Source organism: Mustelus asterias, chromosome 14 (genome assembly GCF_964213995.1).
Source record: "Mustelus asterias chromosome 14, sMusAst1.hap1.1, whole genome shotgun sequence".
NCBI lineage: Eukaryota > Metazoa > Chordata > Chondrichthyes > Carcharhiniformes > Triakidae > Mustelus > Mustelus asterias.
This window is the reverse complement of record NC_135814.1, coordinates 37,955,569-37,973,814: the sequence shown is the minus strand read 5'-3', so window position 1 is coordinate 37,973,814 and position 18,246 is coordinate 37,955,569. Positions and strand designations below refer to the sequence as shown.

Below are 18,246 nucleotides of genomic sequence, written 5' to 3'. Positions count from 1 at the left end.
TCTCAGCTCCAGGATATCATTGCAGCAGATTCTCAGGGTAGTGTCGTATGCCTAACCATCTTCAGCTGCTTCATCAATGACCTTCCTTCCATCATAAGGTCAGAAGTGGGGATGTTCACTGATGACTGCACAATGTTTAGTACCTTCCGCAATTCCTCAGATACTGAAACAGTCCATAGCCAAATGCAAAAGACCTGGACAATATCCAGGTTTGGGCTGAAAAGTGGCAAGTAATATTCGCGCCACATAAGTGCCATGCAATGACCATCTCCAACAAGGGAGGATCTACTATCGCCCCTTGACATTCAATGGCAAAAGCATCACTGAATCCCCCACTATCGACATTCTGGGGGAGGTTACCATTGACCAGATTAGCCATATAAATACTGCGGCTACCAGAGCAAGTCAAAGTCTAGGAATCCTGCAGTGAGTATCTCAAAATCTGTCCACCATCTACAAGGCACAAGTCAGGAATGCAATGGAATATTCTCCACTTGCCTGGATGAGCACAGCTCCAAAAACACTCAAGCAGCTTGATACCATCCAGGACAAAGCAGCCCGCTTGATTGCTACCCTGAACATTCAATCCCTCCACCACCGACGAACAGTAACAGCTGTGTAGAAGATGCACTGCAGGAACTCACTAAGATTCTTTAGGCAGCATCTTCCAAACCCACAACTACTACCATCAAGGAGGACAAGAGCAGCAGATACCTGGGAACACCACTACCTGGAAGTTCCCTTCCAAGAGGCTCATCATCCTGACTTGGAAATATATCACCATTGTTGGGTTAAAATCCTGGAACTCCCGCCCTAGCAGCACTGTGGGTGCACCTATACCTCAGAGACTGCAGCAGCTCAAGAAGCCAGCTCACCACCACCTTCTCAGGGGCAACGATTGATGGGCAATAAATGCTAGTCTGGCCAGCGATGCCGACACTCTTAAATGAATTTTAAAACATATTTTCCTTCTCAAAGTAAATCAGCCAAATTAAACTCGAAATCATTTAGCAAGTCAACAATCCTATCCGATCTTGCAAGCTTCAACTAATATATGATTAGTTTCTCCACATGCATGGCGTTTGTAGTTCAAATGTCTCCTGCAGAATAGAGGTTTGTGTGTGAACAAGATAGTGTAAGTCACCATGTAAAGAGAAAAAATCCATACACAAACAACATAAATCAAGTTTCGAGCCTTGGCTTGAACATCTGTTTGAACTATTTGAAGCTTCAATAGACACAATTTTCATTCCTCTTGAAATGCAAGAGGAATGCATTTTCCTTGAACCACGTCCATGTCCGTCAATAGATCAATGGGAACTCGGTTACTTTTGCTTGTTCAGAAAACTACTTTTGTATATTTCATAACTTCAACCAACAGCTGCTACCTTAGTTCTAACTTTTATCTTTTTTCTCTTTGCATTTTTTTAGTTGACATCATTTCTGAACTTAATTGGGACTCTTTCGTCTGTCTCTAGTAATGTGGGTAAGGTTCTTCTTTAGTGCCAGCCTTGTTTTCAACCCAACAATTGTCAGGAGTGGAATATTGTTTTTCACATCTCGGTTGGTTAACTCTTCAAATCTCTTACCTCCAAACCCCAGTTAGGACCATTTTTCTCTTGTCTACCCTCCTTGCAATCTCCTTTGCATCTTTTAGCGGTACTATAATGGTGAATGGGAGGTCTTGTGATGCAGTGGTAGTGTCCCTATCTCTTGGTTAAAAGTTACAGATTCAAGTCCCACTTCAAAACTGGATGGCCGCGGAAACAGATTGATTATCAGCCTGAAAATCCTTCCAATATGCTTGATGGTAGGGGGCAAGGGGGGAGTTTTTCCTAATAAGCCGTACAGCAGAAGGCAGCAGCAAACCACATTAATACTTTGCTGAGCGTAATCATGTATCAAGTCCCTAGTCGCCAACACCCTCTTAAGACATGGTACGAACAGCAGGAGGAGGATAGTGGTCAGTCCTCCTGAATGTTTCTTCCCAGCTCCAAGTTCCATCCTAGGTGCTCCAACTGTTCTATATCCAACTGGTTTGAAATGAAAGTTATTTCATCATCTCCTATTCTGACCGTAAATATACAGAACTCCTCTCATTCCCGAGTTTTTCTTTGATCCTACAGTTCTCAGATGTTTGAAATTCAGGCTTCAGTTCATGTAGTCAGCAGTATTCACTAAGTGGCATCCCTGCTAGCTGCTTTCCTCCCAAGCACAGTCTCTCATCCCCTCTCTTGCTTCCACCCTTGTCCTGAGCCCTTGTAATGAAGGTTTGGGCTTCACTACTTTTCTAATAAACACCAGTGATCGAGTCACTACCTACTAATTCTTCTCTTCAGACCTTCCCAACCTTGCTGGTGCATGACAGTTTCATCACCTTAGTTTCCTCATTTTTTTAAACTTCCTCATCTAGAGCTTGTAAATAAATGATATGTTTACAGAAAGTCTTTTAGTGTAATCGAACTGTGATTCAGGGCTCAGAATCATTGGCATTGTAACAATAACAGTAGTTAATTAATTCACAGGTAAATAACCCAGGATAGCTCAGTAATTTTGATCTTTAAATTGGAAGTACGATAGTTGTGCTGCTAGACCTGGAAAGCTCTCTAAACCATTATTCTATGGCTATTAACATGTCATCAGGCTCTTTAACACTTCTTGTGATCAGAACATCCAACACACTCAGTTGAAGGGTGAGGAACTGCAAACAAATCTTTGCTTCCTATTCATAGGGAACTAAAGCAAGAAAAATCAAGATGCAGTTGGGAATTTTGTAGCTTTTGTTTAAAAGAAAATAGATACTCCTAAGATTTTTTTAAAAAACAGGTTAGGCAGATAGGTACTAAAATAATCATACCTAAAAACATCTCTATTAATGATTATTTACGTGAAATAAGATAAAAAGAAGTCTAGCCTTAATTTATAAATCATTATACAACTATTATACAGTATCACTGGATGTCTCAAAATGCTTTTACAGCCAATAAAGAACAATTACAAATGTTAATGATAATATTACAAATTGTTATGCTTACCATACTGCAAGTTTTTATACTATGCACTTACTCGTGTCAAATCCATACCGAGCTTCAGCTGAGACAGTAAGTGCAATATTACACTACGCTGCTCTTCTACAACTCCAACATCATCCTCTTCATTGTTCTCAAAGGTATCTTCCGTCTCATCGTCTGGATTTATTGTCTCAGGCTCCTAAAGACAAAATTACGTTGGTAAACATGATTATCAGTGTCATTTGTTTTTATAGCTTGATTTTAGACATATCCTTTAGGAGTCACGTGTACAGTTTTCATACACCAGTATGAATAATTTATCAAATAAACGAGTGTTCGAGCTTCTGTATCTTTAATGACAGGCTCTGGGAGTATTTCATCTAGAAGTCTATAAAAGAAATGCCAAAAGAATTGCACTTATACCTCTTAGTATGTATGATTAAGGCACAAAACAGTGTGATCATGAATTTGCATCATAAGAACATAAGAAATAGCAGCAATGTTCTATTCCCGAAAGCCAGTTGGTGGAGCATAATACTGAAGCCAATATTGACTCAATCTTACACTTATTTAAAAAGTATAGACCCCAGAGTTTCAGCAAGTCTCTCTTTATACATGTTCAGGGGGTAAAACCCCAATTAATGTCCTTTATATTATATCAGTTAAATAATCAAACAAATTGACATACAATTATCATTTGGTTTTCTGAGCCTTCTTCACCATTCAATAAGATCATAACTGATCTTCTACTGCAACTCTCCAATCCTGCAACATTCACATATCCGGCAGTTCCTTTAGTATCCAAAAATCTACCAGTTTTGGTCTTCAAAATACTCTTGAGTGAGCATCGAAAGCCATCATGGCAGGAAAATTCAAAAGATTTTAAAAGCTTTGAGTGAAGTAATTTCTCCTAATCTAAGTCCTAAATGATCAACCCCGTATCCTGAGACTATGACTCCAAGCTCTAGACTCCCCATCATGGGAAAGGCTCTCAGCATCTACCCTAAGGAATTTCATGTTTCAATGAGATCACTTCTCATTCTTCTAAATTCGAGGGAATAAATACAGGCCTAATTTTCCCAATCTTTCTTCACAGGACAATCTTCCATTCCAAGAATTAGTCCAGTGAACCCACACTGCACTCCCTCAATGTCAAGTATATCCTTCCTTAGGTAAGGAGACCAAACCTACAAACAATACTCCAGGTCTCTTTGCACTCTCCTCATAGCCTATTTTCCTAACTAACTTTATCGCATCAGAAAATTTGGATACATTACAATCAGTCCCCTTATCTAAATCAATGATATAGATTGCAAGTAACTGAGGTTCAAAAGTGGATCCCTTAAGTGTCCTACTTGTTACAGCCTGCCAACCGGAAAATTCCCTGGCCTGAATTTTCAAGATGGTGGGCACTCCGTGGATGGAGAACACATCCCTGCCAACTGCAGCAGACCTGATGCCATTTCACACTGTAACAAACATTGATTGGCAAAGGGCAGGACTACCTCTGAGGGGGGGTCTACCCTAGTGTAAAATCCAGCGCAGGGTTGGCAGAATGCTAGAAAGAACCCCATCTGTGCAATTTCGCATTTCTCCCACCCCATTTTAGAACCCACCGGGGCAAGAATTGGAGAGTGAAAATCATGGTCTCTGTGTATTTCTACACTTGGTTTTCCGTCTGTTTACCAATCATTCATTCCCTCCAATATATTACCCTAATTTCATGAGTTTTAATTTTGTGCATTAACATTTTGAAAATCCAAATATTCTACTTGTTAGTATTTGTGACAAAATGAGAAATGCCAATACATTTGATATTAAAAGGTGGATAGCAGAACGTTTGGAATATCTTTTGTAGTAGCTAAGAAAGTGTTAGGTTACAACATAAATATCAGTAATTGCAAGTGATAATAATTGAAATATATCTCATTGTTCAAGAGGTGGACATCTACTGCAATATGTTGGTCATATACCGAGTATGAAGAAGAAATAATACAAATGCAAGAAATATACTTTAAATTTATTCTGGGTTGGAAAGAAAGATATCTGCATTTATATATCATTGTTTACATCCTCAGGCTATTCCAAAGCATTACACAACCAAATGATTGCTAAAGACACATTAGTATTTCCGAAGACTCCCTCATCAGAAACAATATTTTTTTCATTCAGATAATAGGCAGAATTTTCCAGCCATGCTCACCCCAAGGGCGGAAATTCTCGCCCGAGGTCAACGGATCTTTGCATGGTCCACCCCAGCCTGCTACGAATTCCGTGGCGGGCGGAATGGGAAAATTCCGCTCAATGTATTTTCCATTTCTATTTCAACTTTTCATCATTCACAAAACTTTGCTTTTATCTCTGAAGCTGTGAACAGATTTTAGTACATTCAAGAGCTGAACAGCTTTTTTAGTTGGTGGAAAAGCAACTTTGGGATTGGACAAATAGATGGCACCTTCTCTAATCCGTTCATTCTTAAGTTTCAATGTTCTCAGCAGCAATTTGAGAGATGTCAGAATTTTAATAAAAGTAATTGTTTAGGTTTTCCAAAATGTATGCATCTTTCTGTTTAGCAAGGCCATAAGACCACAAGACATAGGAGCAGAATTAGGCCACTCGGCTCATCGACTCCGCTCTGCCATTCAATCATGGCTGATTTTTTTTCTCATCCCCATTCTCCTGCCTTTTCCCCATAACCCCTGATCCCCTCATCAATCAAGAGCCTATCTATCTCTGTCTTAAAGACACTCAATGATCTGGCCTCCACAGCCTTCTGCGGCAAAGAGTTCCACAGATTCACCACTCTCTGGCTGAAGAAATTCCTCCTCATCTCTGTTTTAAAGGATCATCCCTTCAGCCTGAGGTTGTGCCTTCTGGTTCTAGTTTTTCCTACTAGTGGAAACATCCTCTCCACATCCACTCTACCCAGGCTTCGCAGTATCCTGTAAGTTTCAATAAAATCCCCCCTCATTCTTCCAAACCCCAACGAGTACAGACCCAGAATCCTCAACCGTTCCTCATACGACAAGCTCTTCATTCCAGGGATCATTCTTGTGAACCACTTCTGGACCCTTTCCAAGGTCAGCACATCCTTCCTTATATATGGAGCCCAAAACTGCTCACAATAGTCCAAATGGGGTCTGACCAGAGCCTTATACAGCCTCAGAGGTACATCCCTGCTCTTGTATTCTAGCCCTCTCGACATGAACGCTAACATTGCATTTGCCTTCCTAATTGCCGACTGAATCTGCACGTTAACCTTAAGAGAATCTTGAACAATGACTCCCAAGTCCCTTTGTGTTTCTGATTTCCTAAGCATTTTCCCATTTAGAAAATAGTCTATGCCTCCATTCCTCCTTCTAATGTGAATAACCTCAAACTTTTCCACATTGTATTCCATCTGTCACTTCTTTGCCCACTCTCCTAACCTGTCCAAATCCTTCTGCAGCCCTTCTGCTTCCTCACTACAAATCTTTGTGTCATCTGCAAATTTAGCAACAGCGCCTTCAGTTCCTTTCTGCAAATCGTTAATGTATATTGTGGAAAGTTGTGGTCCTATCACTGACCCCTGCGGCACACCTCTAGTCACCAGCTGCCATCCTGAAAATGACCCCTTTAACCCCACTCTCTGCCTTCTGCCAGTCAACCAATCCTCTATCCATGCCAGGATCTTACCCTTAACACCATGGGCACTTAACTTATTTAACAGTCTCCTATGCGGCACCTTGTCAAAGGTCTTCTGGAAATCTAAATAAATCACGTCCACTGGCTCTCTTTATCTAACTTCCTTGTTGCCTCCTCAAAGAACTCTAACAGATTCGTCAGACATAACCTCCCCTTGACAAAGCCGCGCTGACTCAGTCCTACTTTATCATGCACTTCCAAGTACTCTGTGATCTCATCTTTAAGGCAAGTCGCACATTTTTTTAACATGTAAATTTATCATGTGATGTGGGCGAGGCTGGCAAGGTCAACATTTAATGCCAATCCCCAATTGCTTGAAAAGGTGATGGTGAGTCTGTGGTAATTGCACAGTGCTGTTGGGTAGGGTGTGCCAGAATTCTGACAATGAAGAAAAGGTGGATATTATTTCCAAGTCAGGATACTGTATAACTTGGCAGAGGACTTAAAGGTGTTGGCCCCAAGCGCTGCTAATCCACAATAAGTGTAAAAGTGATTCTTCATTAAATTTTTAGTTCACTTATTTTTCATTTAACACTGAGTTTATACGGTTAAATATGTTATTATTGAACCAGATCAAAGAAATCCAACATGCAATATTTTGTGGAATATAGGCAGCAGACACTCCACCACTGGTGCACAGTGGCAGCAATGTGTACCATATACAAGATGCCCCACAAGCAACTCACCAAGGCTCCTTTGACAGCACCTTCCAAACCAGCGACCTCTACCATCTAGAAGTATAAGGGCAGCAGATGCATGGGAAGACTAATACTGCAGATCACATACCAACCTGATCTGAAACTATATTGTTGTTCCTTCTGTTGCTGGGTCAAAATTCTGGAACTCCATTCCCAACAGCAGTATAGGTATACCTACATCACATGGGCTGCAGCAATACAAGAAAGGAGCTCACCAGCATCTTCTCAAGGACAATTAGAGATGGGCAATAAATGCTAGACCAGGCAATGACGCCCACATCTCATGATATTTTTTAAGAATATAGTTTAAAAAAGATCTGCACATTTCTACATATATTGATATGGTATTGCACAACATAAATTTGGGAAAATATGTTCAGCAGAATTTAATGGAGTTCATCGGAGCCATTCAAAGCCAATTATCTGAGTCTACCAGGATTTAATGGTGGCTCAGAGGTTTAAGGGGACTTGTGTGGATCGCCCATACCTTCCAAAGGCTGCCCAGTAAACCTTGTTTACCAGTAGCCTATCAGAGGTAGGGAGTTCCCTATTGACATACACTCAATGCCTGATGGAGTGACCCAGCATCAGGGAGACCAGGTGGTGGGGATATTGCACTGAAAATCACTCCCTCTCCATACTTGCAACGCCCCTGCCCCTCTTTGTCAAGAACACCTTTCCCAAGACCTCCATCCCAGGGATCCAGTGATGATCGCTGGTCAAGAGCTCAGAACACTGCAAGCAGCAGCTACCATTCTTGGTGATGCTGCCAGTAATGGAGAGCTACCAACCTCAGATTGACCAGCAGCGCTTGGGGGAGGAATTTCCATCCTACTGGGGCCTTGATAACATGGGAGGCCAAATGGTAGAAAGGGATACTGTCCCAAGCTAAATTCTATCCTTTGTCACTGTTTAAATATTATGCAAACTGTTTATGACTGCTGCTACTCTCCAATGTTTTGCATCCCTTTCTCAAGGGCAATTAGAGATATGCAATAATTGCTGGCCTCGCCAGCGACACCCACAACCAGTGAAAGAATAAACAAAAATTAATCAGAAGATCTCAGACCAGCAACTTTTGCATGTATTTTTGCAATTCCATTTAAATGCTTTCCTGAGGTTTTTCCAACTCAAGAGGGCACATCCAGATGTGTGTGTGTGAGAGCCAACTTGATTTAAATTTCTCTCCTCTTTTTGTTTGACAATTTTTACGAAATGATGAAAAGGCATGGGCATAATTATAAAAGCTATTTATAAAGAAATATTCTGGTAAACCTGTATGGCAGCTCAAAAAAGCTCGAGTAACTAAAATTGCACAAGTCAAATGCCTGTAGCGAAAGAGACAAAATGAACTTTAACAGGGACTTATGTGAGGCAAGTAGATGGATGCCAACTTGCATTGACAATACGCTATTTTTACCAAAAATTCAGCTTGCATTGATTTTGCAGGAAATATGACACTCAAATTAATATTGGTTCCCATTCAATCGTTATACACAGCAATTAATAATCTTAGATCAGAGATAAAAAAGAGGCATGGACATCATTAGTCAGTCACAGGGAAGGAAAATGGGAACATGAGCTTGTAAGCCAACACAGATTGTCATTGGAGTGGGGGAAATGGTGGAGAGGAGCAGTAACCTAATCCAAATCCCTGACAAAATTAAAAATAAATGAAAAGAGAGTGTGATACCTTGCACTGGCTCCTCTGATTTAAAAACACATGTACATGTTTTAAAGTTAGCTTTATATAAATAAAACTGTAAATGTAAAGTGGCTGAAATACAGATGGAAGGAGATGGTGGCGGGAGGGTGGGGGGACACTAGAAAAATGAAGGGCTTAGAGGAAAGAATGTATCTTGAAAAATGTGTTTTGCAGTGTGGATCATCAAGCATAACAAGATATTTCTAATTCTCAACAAAATCGGATCCAGGTCAACGTAAGGAACAAAACATAGAATGCAAAGTCAAGGAAATAAATCAAACCAAAATTTCAAGTTGAGAATTCAAATTCAACTTACTATCCAAGCTAATTAGCTATCCAACCCAATTGTCCTAAAACCTCATACTGGGCCCGATTTTACCATCAAGTTGCGCCCATTTTCAGGCGCGAAAACTTGGTAAAGTCAGGCGTGAGGTGAGTAGCGATATCCGCGCCTGCCTCCGCACTGGTTCCCCTTTACCAAGGCCCAAAAATGGGCACGATTGGGACCGGGCCCGAAGCGGGTGCAATGGCCATTTAAATGCATTTGCATGCATTTAAAATGACTTAATGGGCTGCGTGCCCAACTTTACCGGCATTTCCCCCTTTACCACCGCGTTCACCCATCCAGAATCGGCACGAAACAGACATGGTTCACATAAATTCAATTCGAGCGCTCCAGTTAGTGAGGAGATAAGTGCCTGAGATCAATGAGGGGAAGGGGTCCGCTGCCACTCTGCCCGAGATCAGTGGAGAGGGAAGGGGGGGGGTCCACTGCCACTCTGCCGGAGATCAGTGGGAGGAGGATGGGGGGGGGGGGGGGGGTCTGCTGCCACTCTGTCTGAGAACAGTGAGTGGGAAGGGAGGGGCCCACGATCAGTCTGGGTGGTGGGGTGGTGGAGGGATACAGGAGTCAGTAATGTTGGGGGCAGGGGGGGAGGCAATGTCTGTGGGGGCCAGGGGTAGGCACTATCCAGCCCGGGAGTGATGTGGAGGGGAGCTGCATTCTATCATTTTTTTTTGCGCATGCGCAGTTGGGAACACTGATCAGAGCTGCAGGATTTTGGGTGCATTAAGCCCCACCCACAGGCTTCTGCAGCGCGATTCAGAATTGCTGATATTTTTGCAGGCAGAGTGCATATGGAGGTGCCTGAGAATGGGTCTAAAAGTCGGATCTGAAACACTCCCAGTTTCAAGTCCACCCAGCACTTTAAATCAAAATGGTAAAATAGGGCCCATTGATGAAACATCAATTAAATGTGCTGTCAGAATACTATCAAATAAATAGTGCAGAGCATTATTCTGCGGCAAGTCAGCGACCATAAATATACCCACTATAGAACATGATTGTAGCAATCTAACTTGACATAATATTCGCTGATACTGGTTTCCTTTTTCTGAACTAACTACATATTCCCTCATTACTGTTTCACGGATGTTGTAAATAAGTCAGTTTACAAGTAAATGCAAAACGGATAATAAAATATGGGAAAACCTTTGCCATCTTCAGAACAGAGGAAATGTTTTATCAAGTTTCATAAAATGCATTTTGAAAGGTGAAGGAAGGGTGAATACAGCTGATCATTTCTGCTATGTTCCAAAGCAGTTTGATTGGAGCAATGTACCAGGGAAGTACACAAAAATAGCTTCAGGGAATACTACCCCACTATCTCCCAATAGGAGGAGATGATGGATACACAATATAAAGGACACCAGATTATGAGAATTCTTGACAAAGAAACTTGACATTGCTGAAATTAACATCTAGCTTTGTGAAAGTAAGCAGTAGGCAAAAAGCACAAGTGCAATTATCCAGTTATTCAGAATATGTGTCTGACAAAGCCAAGATGTCAAACTTAGTTAATAACTAATAACTTAGTTAAATGGCTGAAAGATGTCAGAGTAAATCTCACTATTTTCTGCCTTGCACGGAGTTTTCCATTAATTATTGCCTATGATAAACTAAACTAAAACTGCAGAACAGATTAATGTTCCTTCATGGAATTACACAAGGTTTAATAAAGAAAACCATTTTCTAACATGCCAATGCTCCAATGAAAGTCTTGTAAATGGAGAATAATCCACAATGGTTCACAATGCTGTTTCTTAGTTCTAGAAACTGGGTTTCTATGTCTCTTTGAATTGGTAAGAAGTCTCACAACACCAGGTTAAAGTCCAACAGGTTTATTTGGTAGCAAAAGCCACTAGCTTTCGGAGCGCTGCTCCTTCATCAGGTGAGCGGGATTTCAGTTCACAAACAGGGCATATAAAGACACAAACTCAATTTACAAAATAATGGTTGGAATGCGAGTCTTTACAGGTAATCAAGTCTTAAAGATACAGACAATATGAGTGGAGAGAGGGTTAAGCACAGGTTAAAGAGATGTGTATTGTCTCCAGACAGGACAGTTAGTGAGATTTTGCAAGCCCAGGCAAGTCGTGGGGGTTACAGATAGTGTGACATGAACCCAAGATCCCGGTTGAGGCCGTCCTCGTGTGCGGAACTTGGCTATCAGTATCTGTTCGGGTAAGCGTTCTCCAAGGTGGCTTTCACGACACACAACGCAGAGTCGCTGAGCAGAGACTGATAGCCAAGTTCCGCACACATGAGGACGGCCTCAACTGGGATCTTGGGTTCATGTCACACTATCTGTAACCCCCACGACTTGCCTGGGCTTGCAAAATCTCACTAACTGTCCTGGCTGGAGACAATACACACCTCTTTAACCTATGCTTAACCCTCTCTCCACTGACATTGTCTGTACCTTTAAGACTTGATCTTGATTACCTGTAAAGACTCGCATTCCAACCATTATCTTGTAAATTGAGTTTGTGTCTATATATGCCCTGTTTGTGAACACAAGTCCTCACTCACCTGAAGGAGGAACTTGAGGCTCCGAAAGCTAGTGCTGCCAAATAAACCTGTTGGACTTTAACCTGGTGTTGTGAGACTTCTTACTGTGCTTACCCCAGTCCAATGCCGGTATCTCCACATCTTTGAATTGGTAACAAGGGAAAGAAAGCCTTCTAGTATTTTTCATGGTTAAAAGGTTTTTAAAAATGTTGAAAAATGTTGGTTTACTAATAAAGACCTGAATAAGTGCCCTACTTTCTGGATTTGCCATCAGCAGAAACTACCACAGATGGTTTCTCAACTTGGAGAAAAAAAACGAAGATAAAAGAGTAAAATAGAAAACAAAGAAAGTCAAAAAATAGTGATTGTGTGATGTTAGCAATGTGTTTTACCACCTGAAGATTACAGAAGAAAGAGAAAAGCTGGGGGAAGGCAAGGAGTTCCACAGTTTTGATGCACTGGAGAAGAGTAGGTTAGAATACAAGACTATGTAATGAATATTGATTTCAATACAATGAGGATTTAGGGATGTGCAAGACTAGCACATTTGAAAAGTAGAAGGAACAAGGCAGGGAAGTTACAGCATAGAAGCACCTTGTGGGACACAACAACAAAAGCAGCCAGCACAACAGGATACAGCTCAAGGAGCTCAGACAGATAACCTGGAGATGCCTGAGAATACAGACCTTAGAAAAATTGTAAGGAAGTACCAGTGGACAAGTTACAGCTTTCTTATTGCCTAATGCATTCTCCTGTAACCCTGGCTCAGCAAGATTCAATTGGTCACTCCACTTCTCCTCAAAATGATGAAAAAGTATGCAAGGGCATTTCTGTAAGGAGAGATTGGATTTCAAAATGTATAAATTTTTATTGTGATTTTAATTCACATACAAAACCATCATCCCATTTAATCTTAGATAGGGTGAAGATGAAAAGAGCAACAGATGTAGCATTAGCCCTTCCTTTACTGTAATTAAATATGATATGAATAATTTGAAAAAACTGGATTGTTTGAAGATTTGACCCTGGTACTCTTGCTGAATTACTTCACTGTGTAGAATTCTTACCCCCTTATTTTCTTGATCGTAAGTTTTAATATTTTTTAATGTCAGATGACAAAAAGTAGTGTTTCCAATCTATAATAGTCACTTGGCTTTTAAAATTATGCTGAGAATCACAGATAATTAAATCAAAAAGACTTTGCAAATCATAAGTGACATCAAAAACGTATTTGGCTGAGTCCAGGATTGCTATTATGAACTGAAGCTTTAAAAAAATCTTTACTAAACTCATCCCAGTGCATTTTCAAGTAATGGTGCTATTCTTTGCCCCCAGGGCAAAATAGTAAGCATTTATTCAAGAAAACCACACCTAACAACCTTCCTAAGATTGAAATGTTTCCAAAACAAGATCCAAATTTAAACTATCGAACCAATTGCAAGACACAGGCATTGGAGTATTACAAGTACATTTGAAACATTGACATAATTTTCTTACATTGTGGCATTTGCTTTTTTTCAATGTTTTAAAGCCACTGACTCATTGACATGAGAAAAGAACTTGAAAAGTTGAAAGTCGGCCCCCAGAATAACTACTTTCTGAATTACCTTACCCGTGTCGTTTGGCAGGGTTCAGAAACAGGCTGTTCCCCACTAGCAGCTTTTGACTGATCTTTCTCAGTTGACGACTGATGTGCCCTTCCATTCTTAAGGTGGTCCGATAGTTGCAATTTGGGTTCCAACCATTCAATAGTTGTCCCTGAAACATACGGTAGTTCAGCTTTGAATTTGTTCATAATCACACCCGGCAGAAGAATACTGCCATTGAAACTAGTTGCATTTCTTAGTAACAAAACAAAATGTACAAAGAAAAAGGCTATGATTGAAGCCCGAGGTAACACCCATTGTCGTCATTAAAGGTATCAGGATTCTGACTGGTGCATTCTTTTCAATCTATGCCTATCAAACCTACTGAAATATGATAGGGGCAAGCAGATCTTGAAAATCATCCGAGACTGGAAAGAACAGCAGTGATACTTAAAACCCTTTCAGAACCAGTCCAAAAAGGAAGAAATAAAAATATATCGTACAATTGGAGCAATCTAAAATACAGAACATATACATTTTGAAAAAAGGGAGAAATGAGAAGTCATTGCAAACTGTCCTTATTACAGTATATTGTTAATTAATAATTAATAGTCGTCTGTCATTGATAGAAGTTGAGCTTTACAATAGCTTTACACTGGCAAAGCAGTCCAGTTAATGTTTCATGGATCTCAGGTTGCTGCACCTCTTATCAGAGTAGTCTTGTTTCCTAATAAATTATTAAAAGTTCATCAGTTTCAAAGGCACATCAAAATTATAAGGTTTCAAAACGTTTTCCAACCTAGGTCAACACATAACTAATCTGTACAACATTTTAGAACTTCAGAATTGCTTTCAAAAAAGTAATCAGTAATGTCTTTAGATCTCCTCCTCTGTTGGTATTATCTATTCGAGAGAACTGGTAAATGCACCACACCTAAACCTATGAAACATACGCTTAAGGAATATTGCCATCTTCACAATTTTCCAGATTGGAAAGCACGTCATTGCCTCTCAGGATTGATGATGAGGATTGGACGAAAGAGGAGGAATCTCTTCTTAGCTTTCTCTTTATTAAAGGAGAACAACCACAGTTTTGTCAATGTCTCAGCATAATGAAGTCCTTCATCCCTGCTACCACTCTAGTAAATCTCTCTGCCTTGACATCATTCCTGAAGTGTGGTACCCCAAAGTGACCACAATATTCAAGGTGAGACCTAGACAGTGACCAATTCTTGTATTCTATTCTTCTAATAATGTGATAACTGTCTCAACTTCCAACTTCAAAGGTTTGTGTACATACAGCTCCAGGTCTCTTGGGTTCCTTTTAAATTGTACCATTAAGTTCATATTCCTCTTCCCATTCTTCTTACCACAATATATCATTTCACACTTGTGTTAAATTTCATCTGCCGTGTCTGCTTATTTCACTAATCTGTTGATGTCCTGGAACCAGCAAGGGGGCAAGCCATATTAAAGTTATTAGTAACTAATGAGCCAGATTTAGTTAACAGCCTAACTGTACGGGAACATTTTTCTACCAGCGATAATACAATTGAGTGCAAGTGTTTGAAAAGGAGAAACACAAAATAGGTACTGAGATTCTAGCTCTAAGGTACAGGCCAATTTATGCCCCAAGGTGGGGAGAACTTTAACTGCTAAATCTACAGAACCATCATGGACAGCTAAAGAGGTAAGAGACAACATAAAGATAAAAGAAAATACATACAGGAGGTGATCTTATCAGCACGTCAATTCACGAGCCAGGAAGATTTGTCATTTGTATTTGTGCATTTGGCGTGGAATGCACTAAGTGAGATGGTTGAGGTAGATACATTGGCGACATTTAAGACTTATCTGGATAGACACATGAACAGTTGGGATACAGGTGGTTGGTCTAGATAGGACAACATGATCGGCACAGGCTTGGAGGGCCGAAGGGCCTGTTCCTGTGCAGCCGGTTGATTCACGAGCCAGTAAGATTGAGAGGCAAAAAAACTGGGTTCGCTTCTGGTTTCTTACCTCTTTTGATGATAGCGGCCCTGAATTGCCAGCATAATCAGGCTGATTTTAATATTTAAACCTAAATTTAAATATTATTAGTGAGTCCAGGTCACACTCGGGGAAAGGAGGGGGGGTGCAATGTCCAGGGGAGTGGGGGAGTGACAGTCATCGTGCATTGACAGATCATGCGCACGCGCAATGCCGTGATCTAGTAATCCTCAGCCAGCTTCCCGGAATAGACTCCATCCACTCCCCGTACTGGCGGGAATTACACTTTGCCTCATTTTTCCTTCTAAATGGCATAAGATAGCATCTGAGAGCTCACCCAAAAAATGGAGGCAATTCTCTGCCGCTTTCATGCTCGTTCAGCACTTACAATCTTTTTTGGTAAGATCACCCCCCTCAGTGTGAAAATCAGCACAGATCCTGGCAAATTGGAAGGATACAAAGAGCAGCATAGCACAAACTACAAAACAGAAATAAGCAAAAAAACTTGCAAAATCAATACTTTTTTTTACAATATTAGGAAATGACCAACATGGAACTCCTAAAAACTAAATGATGATGTTGCCATTAAAAATAGGAAACAGCAGAGATGTTGAATGATTTCGTATCAGTACTTACAACAGAAAAAAAGGATAGTGTCAGAAATCCGAAGGAACCTAATACTGAATTGGGTCAGGGGCTCATCAAATGGAGCAGCACAAAGTAATGAAATAAAAAGTGACACTAAAACTGACAAATCCCCACGGTCAGGGTGTTAAAGGAAGTGGATCACACATTTTAGTTATCCTAACTTTAATCTTCTTTCCTTCTCTCAATTCAGAGACCGCTTTTTTAGAGCAGCAAGTTGCACATACCATTGGGGGAAGTTTTTTTTACACAGGGTGGTGGCGGCCTGGAATGCATTGCTAAGTGAGACGGTTGAGGCAGATATGTCAGTGATATTTAAGGTTTATCTGGATAAACACATGAACAGACAGGATGCAGGCAGCTGGTCTTGATAGGACAACATGATCGGCGCAGGCTTGGACGGCTGAAGGGCCTGTTCTTGTGCTGTACTGTTCTTTGTTCATTGTTATTTAAGAAAGGTTACATGAGAAAACTGAGGGAATTATAAGCCAGCTAGACAAACACTAGCTGTTGGGAAATTATTAGAATTAAAAATGGAGTGACTCACCATTTAAAATATTTTCAACTGATCAGAGTCAGGATAGTGTCATAAATGCTTATGTCACAGAAAGTGGTTCATCTTCAAGGACTAAGAACATTCTGGAAGGATTTATAGCTTTTACAGGCACTGACTCTTAGAGTTAATGCAAGGATTCTTGTGACTGCTGTTCTTGGAAAAGACAGCACTTTACAAGAAAAGGTAATTAAGCAATTTTAAAGAAATGGAAACCGCTTGACCCAGGTGGACTGTTTGCAATAGGGTCAAATAGCTTTGGGGAAAAAGAAACAAGCCTTTAAAACTGGATTGAAAAGTTGGTCAGTTGTTTTACTTTGAAGAAAACAAAAGGTCAAATGCCTGGGCAAAGAAGACAGCAGCTCCTGAAAGTCGCTCTACATTCTGAAATCAACTGACTGAGTTTTCTTTGAAGTCCATCTGAAAAGTAGTGCATGAGTCATCGACTGTTTTGCAGACCAGTGTGAGAGACCAACCATATACCCCACGTGCCATTTCAAGGGCTCTACCATTTGTCCTTTTCCATTGACCCATTGATTTTTTTTAACCTTTTGGCAAAAATTGACTATTTTATTTTATTATTTTTGTTGGTGCGTGGGAGTTAGGGGTATTTAGAAAGAATAATCATTATACTTTCATATTTTATATAATGCGCTAATAAGCTTTGCCATTCTACTTGACAAGTCTGGTTTTATAATAAACCAATCATTTTGTTGTTTATTGAAGAAACCTGGGCATTGAGCGGTCATCCTGAAACTAACAGGTAAAGTACATATTTGGCTCACTAGCTAGCTGGAAAAATCATTTAAAATATATGTTGTGACCTGTGGAGTAGTGTAACGAGAGACAGACAGTGCACTCCTCCCAAGCTGGTTGTAACATCTAAATTTGCAAAGGTAGGTCAGGCCTGATGAACTTAGTGAAAAGGGGTGGCTGAAGAATGCCCATGCTATTTATATGAACTTCCAGAAGGCATTTGGCAAAGTTACTCATAGGAGACTATTAGCTATAGAATCCCAACAGTGCGGAAGGAGACCATTCGCCCCATCAAGTCTGCACCAATTACAATCCCACCCAGGTCCTATTCCCGTAACCCCACATATTTATCCTGTTAATCCCCTGACACTAGGTCAATTTAGCATGGCCAATCAACCTAACCCGCACATCTTTGGACTATGGGAGGAAACCAGAGCACCCGGAGGAAACCCACAGACACAGAGTATGTGCAAACTCCACACAGACAGTGACCCGAGGCCAAAAGTGAACCTGGGTCCCTGGTGCTTTGAGGCAGCAGTGCTAACCACTGTGCCACCGTGCCGCTAAAGTTGAAGCTGAATGAATTGAAGGCAAATTAATAACCTGGTTAGGAAATTGACTGGGTGACAGGAGACAGAAAGAAGGGATAATGGTCAGGTACTCTAATTAGTAGTTAAGTGACTAGTGGTGTTCTGCAAAGAACCATGTTGGAAGCTCAACTATTCACTGTATGTATTAATCACTTCAATGCTGGCATATTAAGCCACA

The 18,246-nt window shown here is 40.6% G+C and overlaps 1 protein-coding gene across 7 annotated transcripts in view; it reads right to left on the bottom strand.

Moving 5' to 3' along the window:
- The window catches only part of osbpl11 (oxysterol binding protein-like 11), a 98,550-nt gene that overhangs the window by 31,636 nt on the left and 48,668 nt on the right, over window positions 1-18,246 (bottom strand). For 4 of the 7 annotated variants that reach the window (XR_013499520.1, XR_013499519.1, XM_078228187.1 and 1 more), the window contains 2 exons: window positions 13,562-13,707; window positions 3,067-3,210 (listed from right to left, as the gene is read on the bottom strand). Coding sequence is in view for 4 of the 7 variants with exons in the window: in XM_078228187.1 (XP_078084313.1) it covers window positions 3,067-3,210; window positions 13,562-13,707 (290 nt within the window). In the remaining 3 variants the exon portion in view is untranslated. Of the gene's footprint in view, window positions 1-3,066; window positions 3,211-12,635; window positions 12,780-13,561; window positions 13,708-18,246 lie in introns of all 7 variants that reach the window. The other 3 variants (XR_013499518.1, XM_078228185.1, XM_078228186.1) reach the window with 1 other exon arrangement.